The sequence below is a fragment of the Centruroides vittatus genome, unplaced genomic scaffold, assembly GCF_030686945.1.
Source record: "Centruroides vittatus isolate TY-2023 unplaced genomic scaffold, ASM3068694v2 contig_3147, whole genome shotgun sequence".
NCBI lineage: Eukaryota > Metazoa > Arthropoda > Arachnida > Scorpiones > Buthidae > Centruroides > Centruroides vittatus.
This window is the reverse complement of record NW_027122027.1, coordinates 85,816-98,543: the sequence shown is the minus strand read 5'-3', so window position 1 is coordinate 98,543 and position 12,728 is coordinate 85,816. Positions and strand designations below refer to the sequence as shown.

Below are 12,728 nucleotides of genomic sequence, written 5' to 3'. Positions count from 1 at the left end.
TCTGTTTCAAACTTCATCTTTATTGCGTACGAATAACAACAGTAAGGAGGATTTTTTTCCCGCAGTCTTTCCGGAAGCGGGTCAGACCAGGCTGACGGACAGGCGGTCCAACTGCTCTTGGACGGCGTCCTTGATCTTGTCGGAGACGGCGTCGGCCAGGGTAAGCTTGAGCCAGTTGGCCACCAGATTGACCAGGATCTCGGCCACCGAGTCCCACGTGCCCAGACCTTCCACCTCCACCCACATCTGGCCGATGCGGTCGATCTTCAGTCGGTCCACCGTCGGGCGGCTGCCGGCCGACCGATTCTGTCGCAACACCAGACCGGCCGAGACCGAGCGGACGGACAGGGAGGAGCGGCCGGAAAGGGTCAGGCCCAGGATCTCCACCCGCCAGCCGTAGGCCCCGGTCAGATTGCCGAAGCCCACGTTGGCCTCCGCCGCCACTCCCGTCTCGTCGTAGACCAGGACCACGTCGCCCGTCCGTCGGAGGGTGGACAGGCCGCTCAACGTCCCGTCCGACAGCCGGACGCTCCCTCCCGTCACCGGCAGGCGCGAGCGCAGCAGGAAGGTGCGGGCCTCCAAGGGCAGAGGGTCCAGGCCTATGGACTTGAAACTCTCGGCCGCCTGCAGCAGGACGTCGTCGAAGAGGTTGGCCGTCCGCGGACGGACCGCGTCCCCGGGCACCCGGGCCAGGTGGCGGTCCAGTTCCTCCTTCAGGCCTTCCTTCAGGTCGGCCAGCAGCGATCTCTCCACGTGTCGAAAGAGCAGGGAACTCAGCTGATTGAGCAGGGCGTTGGTAACTCCGCTGATCAGGGCCCCGCCCAGACGCTCGAAGTGCAGTTGGGTGCGGTTGGCCCGGGCCCCCACCTCCACCGACTCCACTCGCAGGTGGCCGGCGGCGGGGTGGCGACGGAGGAAGACGGAGGCGGTCATCTCCACTTCACTGGCGTTCATCCACATGCCTCCCCCGCCGAAGACGGTGAAGAAGGTGACGGATCCCTTCAGGTCGTATTCGCCCTCCAGTCGCAGCAGAGGGAAGAGGGCCCGCCCGGTCAGGTAGGTGTGGGCCAGGTTGAGGCGAATCTGACGGACGTCCACTTCGGACAGGCCGGACAGGGTGACGTTGCGAAAGCTGCCTTCCAGGGAGGAGAAGGCGCCCGAGTCGCTGATGTTGAAGTCGGGCACGGGGAAGGGGGCGCTCAGGTAGCGGCGGAGGAGCAGACTCAAGTCGACGCTGCCGTCCTCCCGGCGAGTGCCGCCGATCAGTTCCTGGATTCGCAGCACCAGCGCCTGGTCCAATTGACCGGCCACCCTCTCCGCCCCACCTGCAAAGACAAAAGAAGGGGTCAGTCGCGGACCGGAACCGGCGACGATACGTATTTCTTACCTCGAAGGAATAAACCGAATTAGCAGAAATCCGTCAGAAATAATCTCGGTACTCTCCGACGATCCGATAATCCTCCCAACGTTTAAATTACAACTAACCGTAGAGGCGCCACGGAAGACGCCGGCGGCCGGTTCTAACTACCCTTCGGTACCGTAATTTTTAGGTCGCGTGGACAGTCACACGAGATTAAATTAAGCGAAATTAGCGCAGACGGGGTTAACCACCGGCCCGGCTCTCTAGTCATTACGTATTAGATTACACTTTAAATGTAGTTTTCCACAAACCGTTGCCAAGTAACTTCTTTCGCCTAGTATCGGTTTAAAATATCGAATTTAAAGAATTATTTCGGACTCTTCCCCACCCAAAAGTCAAAAAAGCATACTCGGAAGGCAAAGATTAAAAATCGCGGTCCGAGGCGGAGGGGACGGTGGGCCGGGCCAGCCAAACTTTGCCGGTTATTAGTACTTAGGATCTTTTTAATAAAATTCGTCCCTACCCTCGAAATTAAGCTATTACTACCACCACCAAATAACGAAACCCGGTAGCGGATGGCGCCGGACAAAATTTATTAATTTAAAAGTTATAACGAAACCTCCCGACGGCCGGGAAAGTCGAGCCACCGGTTGCCGGACGGGTTAATTTTTACTATTTGCGGTTCGAAAAGAAGGGAGGTAGAAAATGCCTACGGGTATCCTTCGTATTAGACCGAAAAAGTGCCGCGCTATACCGAACAAAGGGTCGGGTTTCGGAAGTTAACGAATTGTTATAGTATTGTATTGTAATAGTATTGTTTTTCGTTACGAAGAGAAACGTGTTTATAATTAAAACGATCGACGAATAACCGCGACAATTAAAAGTGCCGCCTATTCGTTTTAGTTACGTGGGTATCGACACTTTCGTATTTTTTAATTTTACGGTGAAAATTTCGCGGACGACGAAATAAACACGCGTTATTAATAGCGGGTGGCGTCGTTGGGGGAGTGCCGAGATACCGCTCTATCGGTTAAGTTTAATAACACTTATCTAAAAATATTTAAATAACGAAGATTAATCTATAAGAAAAAAACACGGCGACGGTCGTAATTAAGGCTAAACGACGAGGAGGAAAAAATCGTCCCGGGGTTTTTCGTTGAAGGCGCCAAATAATTTGAAAAAGTCGATACTGTAAATTCCGCCGACGACGCGCGCGCTTGCCGGAATAAAAAAATACACGGTGTATCGAAGTTTGGGCTTAAAAACTGCCAAGTTTGTACGGAGGATTGGCAAAGCGTCGGGTAGAGGAACCGCGCGCACCGGCTTTACTCGAAATATTCGAGTCCGAGCAAATTTAAGTTACGGATAACGAAAAACCTGGCACGTTTGCGTATTCGCTTCGGTCCTTTTTCCGGTTTCGAACCGGCGGCCCACCGGGACCGGATTAGGGCCGTCGGAGGGCGCCGAGAAAAACCATTTAAGTCCGGGCGTGGGTGGGATACTAATTAATCCGGTCGGGTCGGCCGACGAATTACCACCCGAGGGTACGGGCCACCGCCGCCGCGAACGCGGCGGGGAGAGTGCGGGACTCCGCGCGGAACGACGGAAAATAAGGTACCGCCACCCGGGCGGGCAAATACGTAATTCCTTTACTAGCGCTACGAGGTAAACGGAACAAAAATCGTGGCAATTCGGAAGCGGTTACGGCGGCCCGCCGAGTCGTTTATCTCGGGAGACCTCTCTATTAAACGGACAAAGACGACTCGGCCGCGGTCTAGAAGTTTCCGTCCTACCCGTCGGCTCCGTCCCGCCCGGTTTCTCGGGCAAAAACGATCGGGCGGTTACTTCCGACCGCCGCCCTCCCCTTTCTTTCGGGTGCGGACCGACCACCGCGCCACCCCGGCCCGTCTTTCGCCCCTTCCCCTCCCGCCTTCCGGGGAAGTTTCCCACCGAAATTTCGGAATCGGAGCGGCGCGCTACTCACCGCCGAGGGCGCAGACCAGCAGCGCGATCCAGCACACGTTCATTTCTGACCCGCGGCCGACGCCCGGAGGCGGGAGGCGACGGGACGGCCGGAGACGCCCGCCCGGCCGCTAAGCGAAGATCGGCCGGTCGAGTGGGTGGGGGTTCCCTTCCGCCCGTTTCCGTCGGTAACCTTCCCGAACGGCGTTTTCTCCGCTCTCCGCCGCCCACCTTCGGTCTCCTCCTCTCCGGAATTTCGGCCGGGCGCCGTCTTCCCGCCGCGGTAAAAGGTCGAGTGGTCCGTCAATTATCTTCCTCGGACCGAGTCCGTTCTTTTAATTGCGCGGAAATTCGGAGGGGGCCAAACCGGCACTCTTCCGGGTTTCCAATCCCGCAATTGCCGGCTCCGGGAGTGAAATCCGGTAATAAACGAAAATTTGTCGCTTTTTGCCCGGTTGGGTTTTGGTTCCCGGGCCCACCGGGAAGAACGGTCTAGGTAATACAGGTACACCTCGAGTTACGTCGTTTGTCAAAAAGGTATACGGAAAAATAGAATCGAGTTTAAGTCGTTTTACTCGACTTTACATCCGTCCGCTACAAATACCGAAGTCGTAATATCGCTAGAAAAGCGTTAAAAGCGCATAAAATCGTATTAAAAAATGTACATTTACAGTAAATGCTAATATAATCATCGTAAATCCTAGAGAACGAAAGACGAAAACGTCCGTCGTCTTATTTAGCGGTCTCTAAGCGCTCGTTATTGGCGTTTTCCACGGTAGTTCCAATATCTACCATTTGGCGTCGTCGTCGGCGCCACTCGATATTGGTAAATTTAACATAAATTAGTTTATTTTCTACCGTCGCAAAATAATTTTAATAACTGTATTTCTTATTTAATCTTAAAAAGTCATCTTATTTTATAATGTCTTAGAGAGACACGTTCGCAAATAAAGAGTCCGCCATGTACCGTAAACGTGTGCATTTACAAGTATGTACGGTACTGTACACGCATTCGTAAATTTAGATTACTTTTTTCCTGTACTATATTAAAAACTAAAATTTATTTGTTTGTAAGCTTAAAATAGATTCTTATTAACCATATATTATTAAAAATGCATTTATAAATAAAATACAGAACTAGGAATGGTAATTTGTGGTGTAGCCTAGTGACGAGTAAATTCGACTTACGTCGCCTCTCCCGGAACCAGTTACCGACGTAAGGCGAGGTATACCTGTAACCGGAGCGCCCTCGGCGGCCTCCGAAAGACCGACGGACCCCGGGTGTTTTCTTTCTTTGGCCCCGGTCCGTAATTTCCCTTTTCGCCGCGGCCTTTATCCGGAAAACGCCGGGACGATCCGAAACGGGCCCGGTGGCCGGCCCCCCCCCCCCCCGGCCGGCCCGTGGCGGGAAACCGCGACGGAGGCCCTCTCCCGGCCATCGGTCCCGGTCCGTTCTTCCCACCACTCTTCCTCGTTCGGCCCGCCAAACTCGGACCGGGCCTTCCGCCCGTAAAAACCCGGCAGTAGCGCTATCGATTCCCTCGGGTTCGACCCCGTGGGCGAGAAAAAAAAAGGACGGGACGAAGAGAAACCAACGAATTTTAATGAACGAAAAACGAAACGAAGGAGGAGCGGAGTTCAGTTGCAGTTGGTGGTCCAGGAGCAGGATCCGCCGGAGGAGGCCGCCTCGTACCACGAAGAGGGAATGCCCGATCTTCCGGAGGGCGGGTTCTGCAGAACGGAGTAGGGCTTGTCCCACAACTTGCACAGCGCTTCGCCCACCGAAGGTTCCAGTTCCTGCCAAAGACCAAAAAGAAAACTCCCGTTAGACGCTTTTCCACACACCGGATTCCGTCTCCGGTCCCCGTTACGATTCCCGGCGGTCGTCCGTACAATTACAACCGTTACGGCGCGCGTTAAGTCGGTACTTAAAGGCAGTATTTACCGTTTTTCTTAACTTTTTCGTTAGCACGAAGGAACCCCACCGCCGGCCACGGGCGGTAAAACGTTAAAAGAAAGGCCGGGAAACGATGCCGGTCGATATAAAATATAAAACAGACGTACAGTACCGAGCATTAAGCGGTAACGTCTCGCGGAGCCAAAAGATTTTAGAAAACAAAATATCGTACGACACTAGTAGGCGTCGGGAATTCGCCGTTAACGAAACCATTCGAACCGGTATAAAACCATCGGACGACGACGAAAGCGGACGGGTAAAACGCGGTCCACCAAAATACCAGGTACTAAAACCGCGCGAGACTAAAGGTCGGGAAAATCCGTAAAACGATTAACGGCACCGACCCGCAACCGCGATTCGGTTAAAACCCAACGATTTCTTGTAAGAATCTTCGGGTTACGAAATCCGTTACGCGCTCCGACTACCGACGGTGGATTTTAACCGGATTACGGGTTTCGGTCGGCGCTCTCGACCAAATCTCGCCCGGTTTTGCCGTATTTTTACCGCCACGGGCCTAAAACTCGGCTTAAAACGGCGCCCGGCCGCCGCCGTCCGAGGAAGCCGGACGGGCCGATAATTAAATAATGGCGAGAGGCGTCGAGAAAGATAATTAGCCGCGTCCGGGGCCCGGTAATCGATTTATCGCCCGCCGATTAAGCAATTAAATGCCATTAGCGGAGAAAAACAATTCCGTCCGGGGCCGATACTTCCGGTAACTTCTTACCGGTAGTCGGAAGCCCTTACGTAAGGCCTTAGGCTTTACCGGAAAAGCGGGAAAATCGTACGGATCCTCCGTAAAAACACTAGGAGTAGCCTACTGCCTTATCCACCGAAAGCCTACGTAAGAACCGGAGCGTTTTCCTCCCGAAATGTCCGGCCAATAAAACCTTCTTTCGTCTCCCCGTTAAAACGCATCGCCTTATAGCGCGGCATTACCTAACTTAAACGAAAAACTTGGGCCGTTCGCCGAGCCGGCGGAAAAGGGGAAGGAAAAAAAGAGAGGAGATAGACGATAAAGGTAGGATCTTCCGAACGGCGTACGGAAGGTTACTCCACCCTCTACGTTTAACGGTGGCGCGCAGTTTTTGGGCCGCCGGCCGTCTACGAGAAAACCCCGGTGTAGCGCAACACCGATAATCGAGTACCGCCGCATAGAGCTAAGAGTAGAGAGGTTAGTGCCGAGTGGCCGTTAGTACGGACTTATTACCACTCGAAACAAAATGGAAAACGGAACGCCGGCGCCAATCTTAATACTTACTTAACTGCCAAATATACAAAGCGAATCTAACCCGAATCTAAACCTATCTAAAACTAACCGCGAGAAGAACCTAAGCTATACTAACACCGAAGAAAATTAATAAGACATACTTAAACTACCGAAAACTAACGGGCGGTAAGAAAATAACAGCGGAAGCGAAGTCGAGGGAAAGAACTAATTGCCGTCCGTGCCACCGGAGTAAGTGCCCTCCGGGGCCCCACCCGAGGATACGAATGCGAGGTGACGGAACATCGTACAGTACCGTACGTGTTTGAACCAGTTGGTGCGAGTTGCGAGGCCGGTCGAACCCTTAAAGAATAGCGGCTGTCGTTAAACTATCCCTAACGTCGTTCTACCTGTTGCGGAGAAAAACTAAGCGAAGCGGCGTTTGTTCCCGACGAATACCGCATTCGCAGTGCGGATTGTCTGCGAGGTTAAATTTACGCGAGTATTGCTTAAAGTTGTCGTGGCCGGTAGTAATCGAGCGAGGGTAAAAATGGGACGTTACGTTGCCCCTCGACTGCCAGGATGCCCTTTTCCAACAAACGGATATTCGTGCGGGGCAAACGCGCGAGTGGCGAATTCCACACCGACGGAACGGGAAAAGGACGAACAAAAATAGCAACAAACAGAAAAAACGGGAGAAACAAAACGAGACGGCGCTACATCCGGATCGGGCCCCGGACACGCCGAGGCAAATGTAGCGCTTAGACAAATAACTGCCTAAACAGTTGCGAAGAGCGGGGACGAAAGGCTTAGGAGCCGTAGGTTCCGATTAACTATATACGAAATTCCGGTTTGGACCGGATGTCACGTTATTTCGATTCAAAAATTTTCGTCCAAAACGGAGTTGGATAACGACCGGCCACGACTCTCTCGTTAACGGGAAAAGGGCATTACTAAAATCGAGAGCATTGCGCACCGAGGCCTAAAAATTTGCGGCCCGCCACCGTAACGATGGCGCAATAAGCGATTGTTCGTTAAACTATAGAAAACTGCGTTAAAGCCAAACGACTTAACCGTTTAACCCGATATTTTTGATTTATCGTCAAAAATGGACCGGAATAAAGCGGACGACCGGAAATATTTTTCTATGGTCAAAATTATTAAACTATTTATTTAACAAATTTTAGTTATATATAACGATATTAAGTTTAAAAGTGAATAATACGAATACGCTAATGGCATAGAAGCCGGATATGATTTGTGGAGAAGGGTCTCCGTAACGCATCTATTCTAGATTCGTTCGATACGATCCGAGTCTTTAATACGAGTGATGTCGGATGAAGCCAGTCTTTCGTTGGCCTCGTTTTGAAAGTATCAATTTGTAAAACAAATTTTTAACGATACAGAAACAAATTACTAGAACGATAGTCACTTAGCACAAAAGTCAGTTTCGTCGTCTTAAAATTATTTGAAGACTTTGATTATTTGTATGTCAGTTGTGACTTTACTATGCCCTTTTAACTATCTCATTCACAAATTCGACATTCTTAACTTTCCAGATATTCGACTATTAAATATTTCGGCTTTACTAAATTTCACTTTCGTTCTATCCAATAGTACTCGAATAAAAAATCATCTAAATTATATCCTTAAAGACGTGTTGAAAAAAGCAGTTAATGGTCATTTCTATGAATTCGACATTAAACAAAAATTAAAAAAAAACATAAGCGTCCCGTTGCCGAATAATTTCTATTATATGTCTTATCGTTTACAAATTATATAAATTTGTTATTATATAGAGCAGTCGTCGGGCCTTCGGAGTCGTAACGGGCAAGCCCCTGGGACTTTGTTCACAATTTTCCTGTTTTCTGCCTCTTGTCATTATGCAAACTGAATTAGGCAGATATTTGTGAGAAAGAACATTCACATTTTATTGGTAGAAATGTAAGAATAAATTATATATTACTAGTGTGCCTATCGTTAGCGTGCATTATTTTAGGGCCTAGTGTACTGGTGCTTATGGAAAACGTCGATATTGGGGGGTTTAAAGCTTGCAACTTGCAACTTTCTTACCGAGTTGCAAGCTGCAAGCTCGCAACTCGGTAAGAAAAATGCATGCGGCCAACCGGAAGCTTACAAAATTCACTTGCCACCTGCATCCAAAAGTTGCTCGTCACTTAAAACTGGATACCCTCTATATTAGGAGTATCCGAGATTTTTCATGGACTGATCCTTTTAAGAAAAGTATTTTTCCATCAACCCTTATATATATATATGTGTGTGAAGTATGATGTTTTTATATTTGGAAGCTTTAAAAATGATAATGAAAGTATTTTTTAAATGATTGTATTTACTAAATAATTACACAATATTAAAATATTATACACGTGTGAATAAGTGTGTACTGTACTTTTCTTATCAATTGCCTTTCATACTTTCATCGACTCCTAAAAGGTTTATACAGACCCCATTGGGAAGCCCTGCTCTGTGTCAAAGACTTTCGTGACAGCAGATAATTATCTGTTAATAAGAAAACTTTTAAAATAAACTGATTATAGACAAATCGCTGCGCATAATAATTTATTTGTATTAAATTTTTTCCTTAGAAAGTTTCATATTTACACTTTCTTGCAAGTAGTGTCTAAATCTCTAATGTTTTCTATATTTCTTAAAATACACATTGATAGAGAAAGTTATATATCTAGGCAGAATTGTATAATTACTGAAAAACATGGCATATCACACAAATCGTTACAATTCTAGTACGGTATGAGGTAATGCTACCAAAATGCCTTAAAACTGTTACCGCAATATCCTATAAAATGTCTATTGCGGAGGGTCGTTATGTTCAAAATTTTCGGAATACCAGTCGTTTGGAAGTTTGAACGTCGTACGTGTCGAAACGGTAGAGTGGTCGAAGACGTTAAGCACGCCGATAGCGGCTCGGGAAAAGCCGTATCGATGGCCGTGACGAGCGTTTTGCCAAATTTTCCACCGTTTGAGCGGTCGGTCGATTGGTTCGTTGCCGTTTGACGACACGAGGGCCTCGTGGGCCGTGCCGGACCAAACGTATGATAAAATGTCTAAATAAAGATAAAAAATGGTACCGTCCGAACAATTCTGATTTGACCGTGAGCGGGAGTTTGAGGCATTCGGATGATCCGTTTGGGACGTTCGGAGCATGGCACACAAATGTATCCGTGCTCCGAATGTCCCAAACGCGTCGCAAAAGAAATGATGTTACGTCGTCGGACAAATACGAACGGCTTCGACGACATCTTTGTCCACCGTCCGGAGACGGGTGAAAGTCTCACTATAGAACCCTGTCTTTGAACAGGAAAGTGACTAGCAGAAGCAAATTTGCAAGCAACCGCTATGTGCTCTCCTGCCATTAGTACACCATCATCGACTTCATTGGCAGTGATTAATCCTAGTTCAATTTGAAAATAAACAATCACTGTGTTCGGTGTAAGGAGCTATTGGTTAGTTCCTAACTTTACCGTCGAATGATAAACTGCTCGTATTGCTCGCTGTTGTGCTGGCCATCTTGTGTAACAGTCAGTCATATCTAGCGTCGGTACGAGGGACACCGACTGTACGGCAGTAAGTTTAGAAAATCCTATGCTCTCGCGTGCTAAAAATTAGTCGTTTGATGGTAGTCCTGCCGTCAAAGACGAATTTTTAGTAAATTTTCATTTTCGTGCAAACGGTCGTTTTCCGGCAAAATAATGCTCGACGACACGCCGACGGGGACTCGGTCGTATTTCTCGGCTTGCCCGTTGCTACATTTGTCGTCCGTCGAGTATTAGAAGATGCCGGCTTCGTCCACTTACAAGTACGAAGCGTCTAGAGTGAAAGATGCGACATCTGTAGGCAATTCTGTCACGGGATAGCGCGTAGTGTCCGAATGCCTCTATGCCAACCGTATCGTCGTATTTGTTTGGGAAACACAAATTGTACATTCGCCACGATATTGTAGTCACTTTTACCATCATAAACTAATAAAAGTTTACACTAATAAAATTTCATTAAATTCTAATGCCAACTTCTTTGTGCGTAAATTTGTTAACAAAATAAAATTTACGACGACAAAACAAAAACAATTTATAATTTAAATTTTGTTTTTCACTCCACATAACCATTCATCCTTATTAGAATGCAACTTACTTGGCCATCCCGACTTATTTGCACTTTTCTATTTTCATTCCATGGATTTTGTAAATGTCTTGTATTTTGGAAAGGAATGTTTGCCCTGTTGGATAAAAATTAATATTAAGTAATTTTGTAAAAAAACATTGAAATTTATCAAATTACCTCTTTATCCATTCTATTTGATAACAATTTCCTAGGTTAGGAGCATTAAATTCCTGAGGTCTATGCTCGTACAAATTTGTTGTAAATCGTGCATAACCCTGAAAATGACCACTACCTTGAATGGAAAATATCAAAATTACTTCTTTTCCATCCTGAAACAAAAATGAAAAGTTCGCACAATTAAAATACTACATTTTAAATTTCATATAATTTGTATTTTATATTTCATATAACAACAACAACATTTAATGTTTGGATTGCACTAAGCATATGTTAAATACAGAGAAAAGAAAGACCTAATATGCTGTTTGACAGTTTATTACAATTACACAGATTTGCAAACAAAGCAGGGAGTCGAAACTCATTAATTCTATTTATTAAAACTGCACAAGCCTTCTGCATGAGTTGTGTTCTGTCAGAAATGACTGATTTTCATTTAAAATTAAATAACTTATTGAAAGAACTTTTTAATTATTAAGAATAATGTTCATTCGGGCTTATTATAATAATGAAAATGATATTTTTTTAATTATTTTAAAAACTAAAACTAGATTCGAGACGCTATTAATTTATAAATTAAGTTGAAACAGACATATGTCATTATATAATAGATATTTTTTCTTTAATAAATTTTTTCAATATAAATCTAAATAAGTCAAAACTCGATACAAATAAATCTACATCCAATTTACCGGCATCGTAAAGTAAAAATTCTATATTAGCGTTTACCTTTATGGCGCATTGTAATTTACGTTCCGTCGAAGGAGTAAATGCCCAAACGCCTCTCGTTAGGGAAGTTTCGACCGTCCTCGAATTTGTGGCTTTGATAATATAGTAACGTATATTACAGGTCGAAACGTTCGTACCTTCCATTTTCTCGCGAAACAGCATTCCCCCGCTGGAAACCGACGGAGCCGGGCTGATGCAAGGACTGATGGGAGTGCTGCCGCTTCCGCTTCCGACGGAACAGACGGAAGACGAATCCGAACGTTCGTCGGATCCACGAGACTGACCTAAAATTGAATTACATATATTAATTCAATTATATAAATTATGTAGTATAACGAAACATAAAATTTATATTTACAGCTCAATTTTAGCTAAAATTTAGAAAATTCATTTTTATTAATGTAATGAAAAATTAAAATAGAATTATTAAATACTCTAAAAGCTGACTACATTAATCTAAATTCGTAATTTAGAATAATGTTCTAAATATAATGACATTTTCAATTTTTGCCACATTTCTCTAATAAACCAATCATTTGTCTGCCTATAATATTCTGTATAATAATTAGCCTAGTTAACTAGAAAAATTAACTAGTAGTATGCCTTTTTCACTATCGAAACTTGTATTATTTTTATTATTATTGAAGGATTTACTTTACTTATTAAAAACTTGGTTGGAAATCTTTCCTACTAAATTGCGCAATTAATAGTCAGTTAACCAAAAATCTTCACAAATATTTTTAATTTATTTTAAAGCGTGTTTAGATATATCTATACGAAACATTTTGCCACTGAATATGCCACAGTCAAAAAGTAACATTTTACAGATGTGTAAATAATTATTTTGTTATTTTGCTTCAAATTTTAAAAGGACATTTAGGAGAAATTCAGAAATATGACTGTGTCATTTGCTGGACATAAAGAACATACTGGATTAATTAATTTCTGCAAAAAGCCTTCTAATAATAACTTTATATAGTAATTAAATTCTGCAAGAAGCTTCCACCATCTGTCCATCTACTAGATACATTTACAATTTCTGATAAAACAAATGAACTGTACACATTTGAAAAATATATCATCTGTAAGAAATTAGCTAAGGCAAGATATATTTCAATAATAGCAGATTTATGAAGTCTGCACTGATGATTGGTAAATTGGAGTAACTGCTCGCATTATGAATAAAACAACTCTAGAAAGAA

General features: G+C 45.3%; 2 protein-coding genes across 2 annotated transcripts in view; both read right to left on the bottom strand.

Moving 5' to 3' along the window:
- LOC136973353 (uncharacterized) lies at positions 1-3,471 on the bottom strand. The gene is made up of 2 exons (XM_067268086.1): positions 3,345-3,471; positions 1-1,325 (listed from the first exon to the last, which is right to left on the bottom strand). The coding sequence occupies exons 1-2, from the start codon at positions 3,385-3,387 to the stop codon at positions 82-84; spliced, it is 1,287 nt and encodes a 428-aa protein (XP_067124187.1). The 5' UTR covers positions 3,388-3,471; the 3' UTR covers positions 1-81.
- Positions 3,472-4,905: 1,434 nt separating this feature from the next.
- LOC136973356 (3'-5' RNA helicase YTHDC2-like) overlaps positions 4,906-12,728 on the bottom strand; it is an 84,113-nt gene continuing 76,290 nt past the window's right edge. The window contains 4 exon segments of the mRNA XM_067268090.1: positions 4,906-5,119; positions 10,651-10,735; positions 10,798-10,949; positions 11,527-11,810. Coding sequence (XP_067124191.1) covers positions 4,961-5,119; positions 10,651-10,735; positions 10,798-10,949; positions 11,527-11,810 — 680 coding nt within the window. The 3' untranslated portion in view covers positions 4,906-4,960.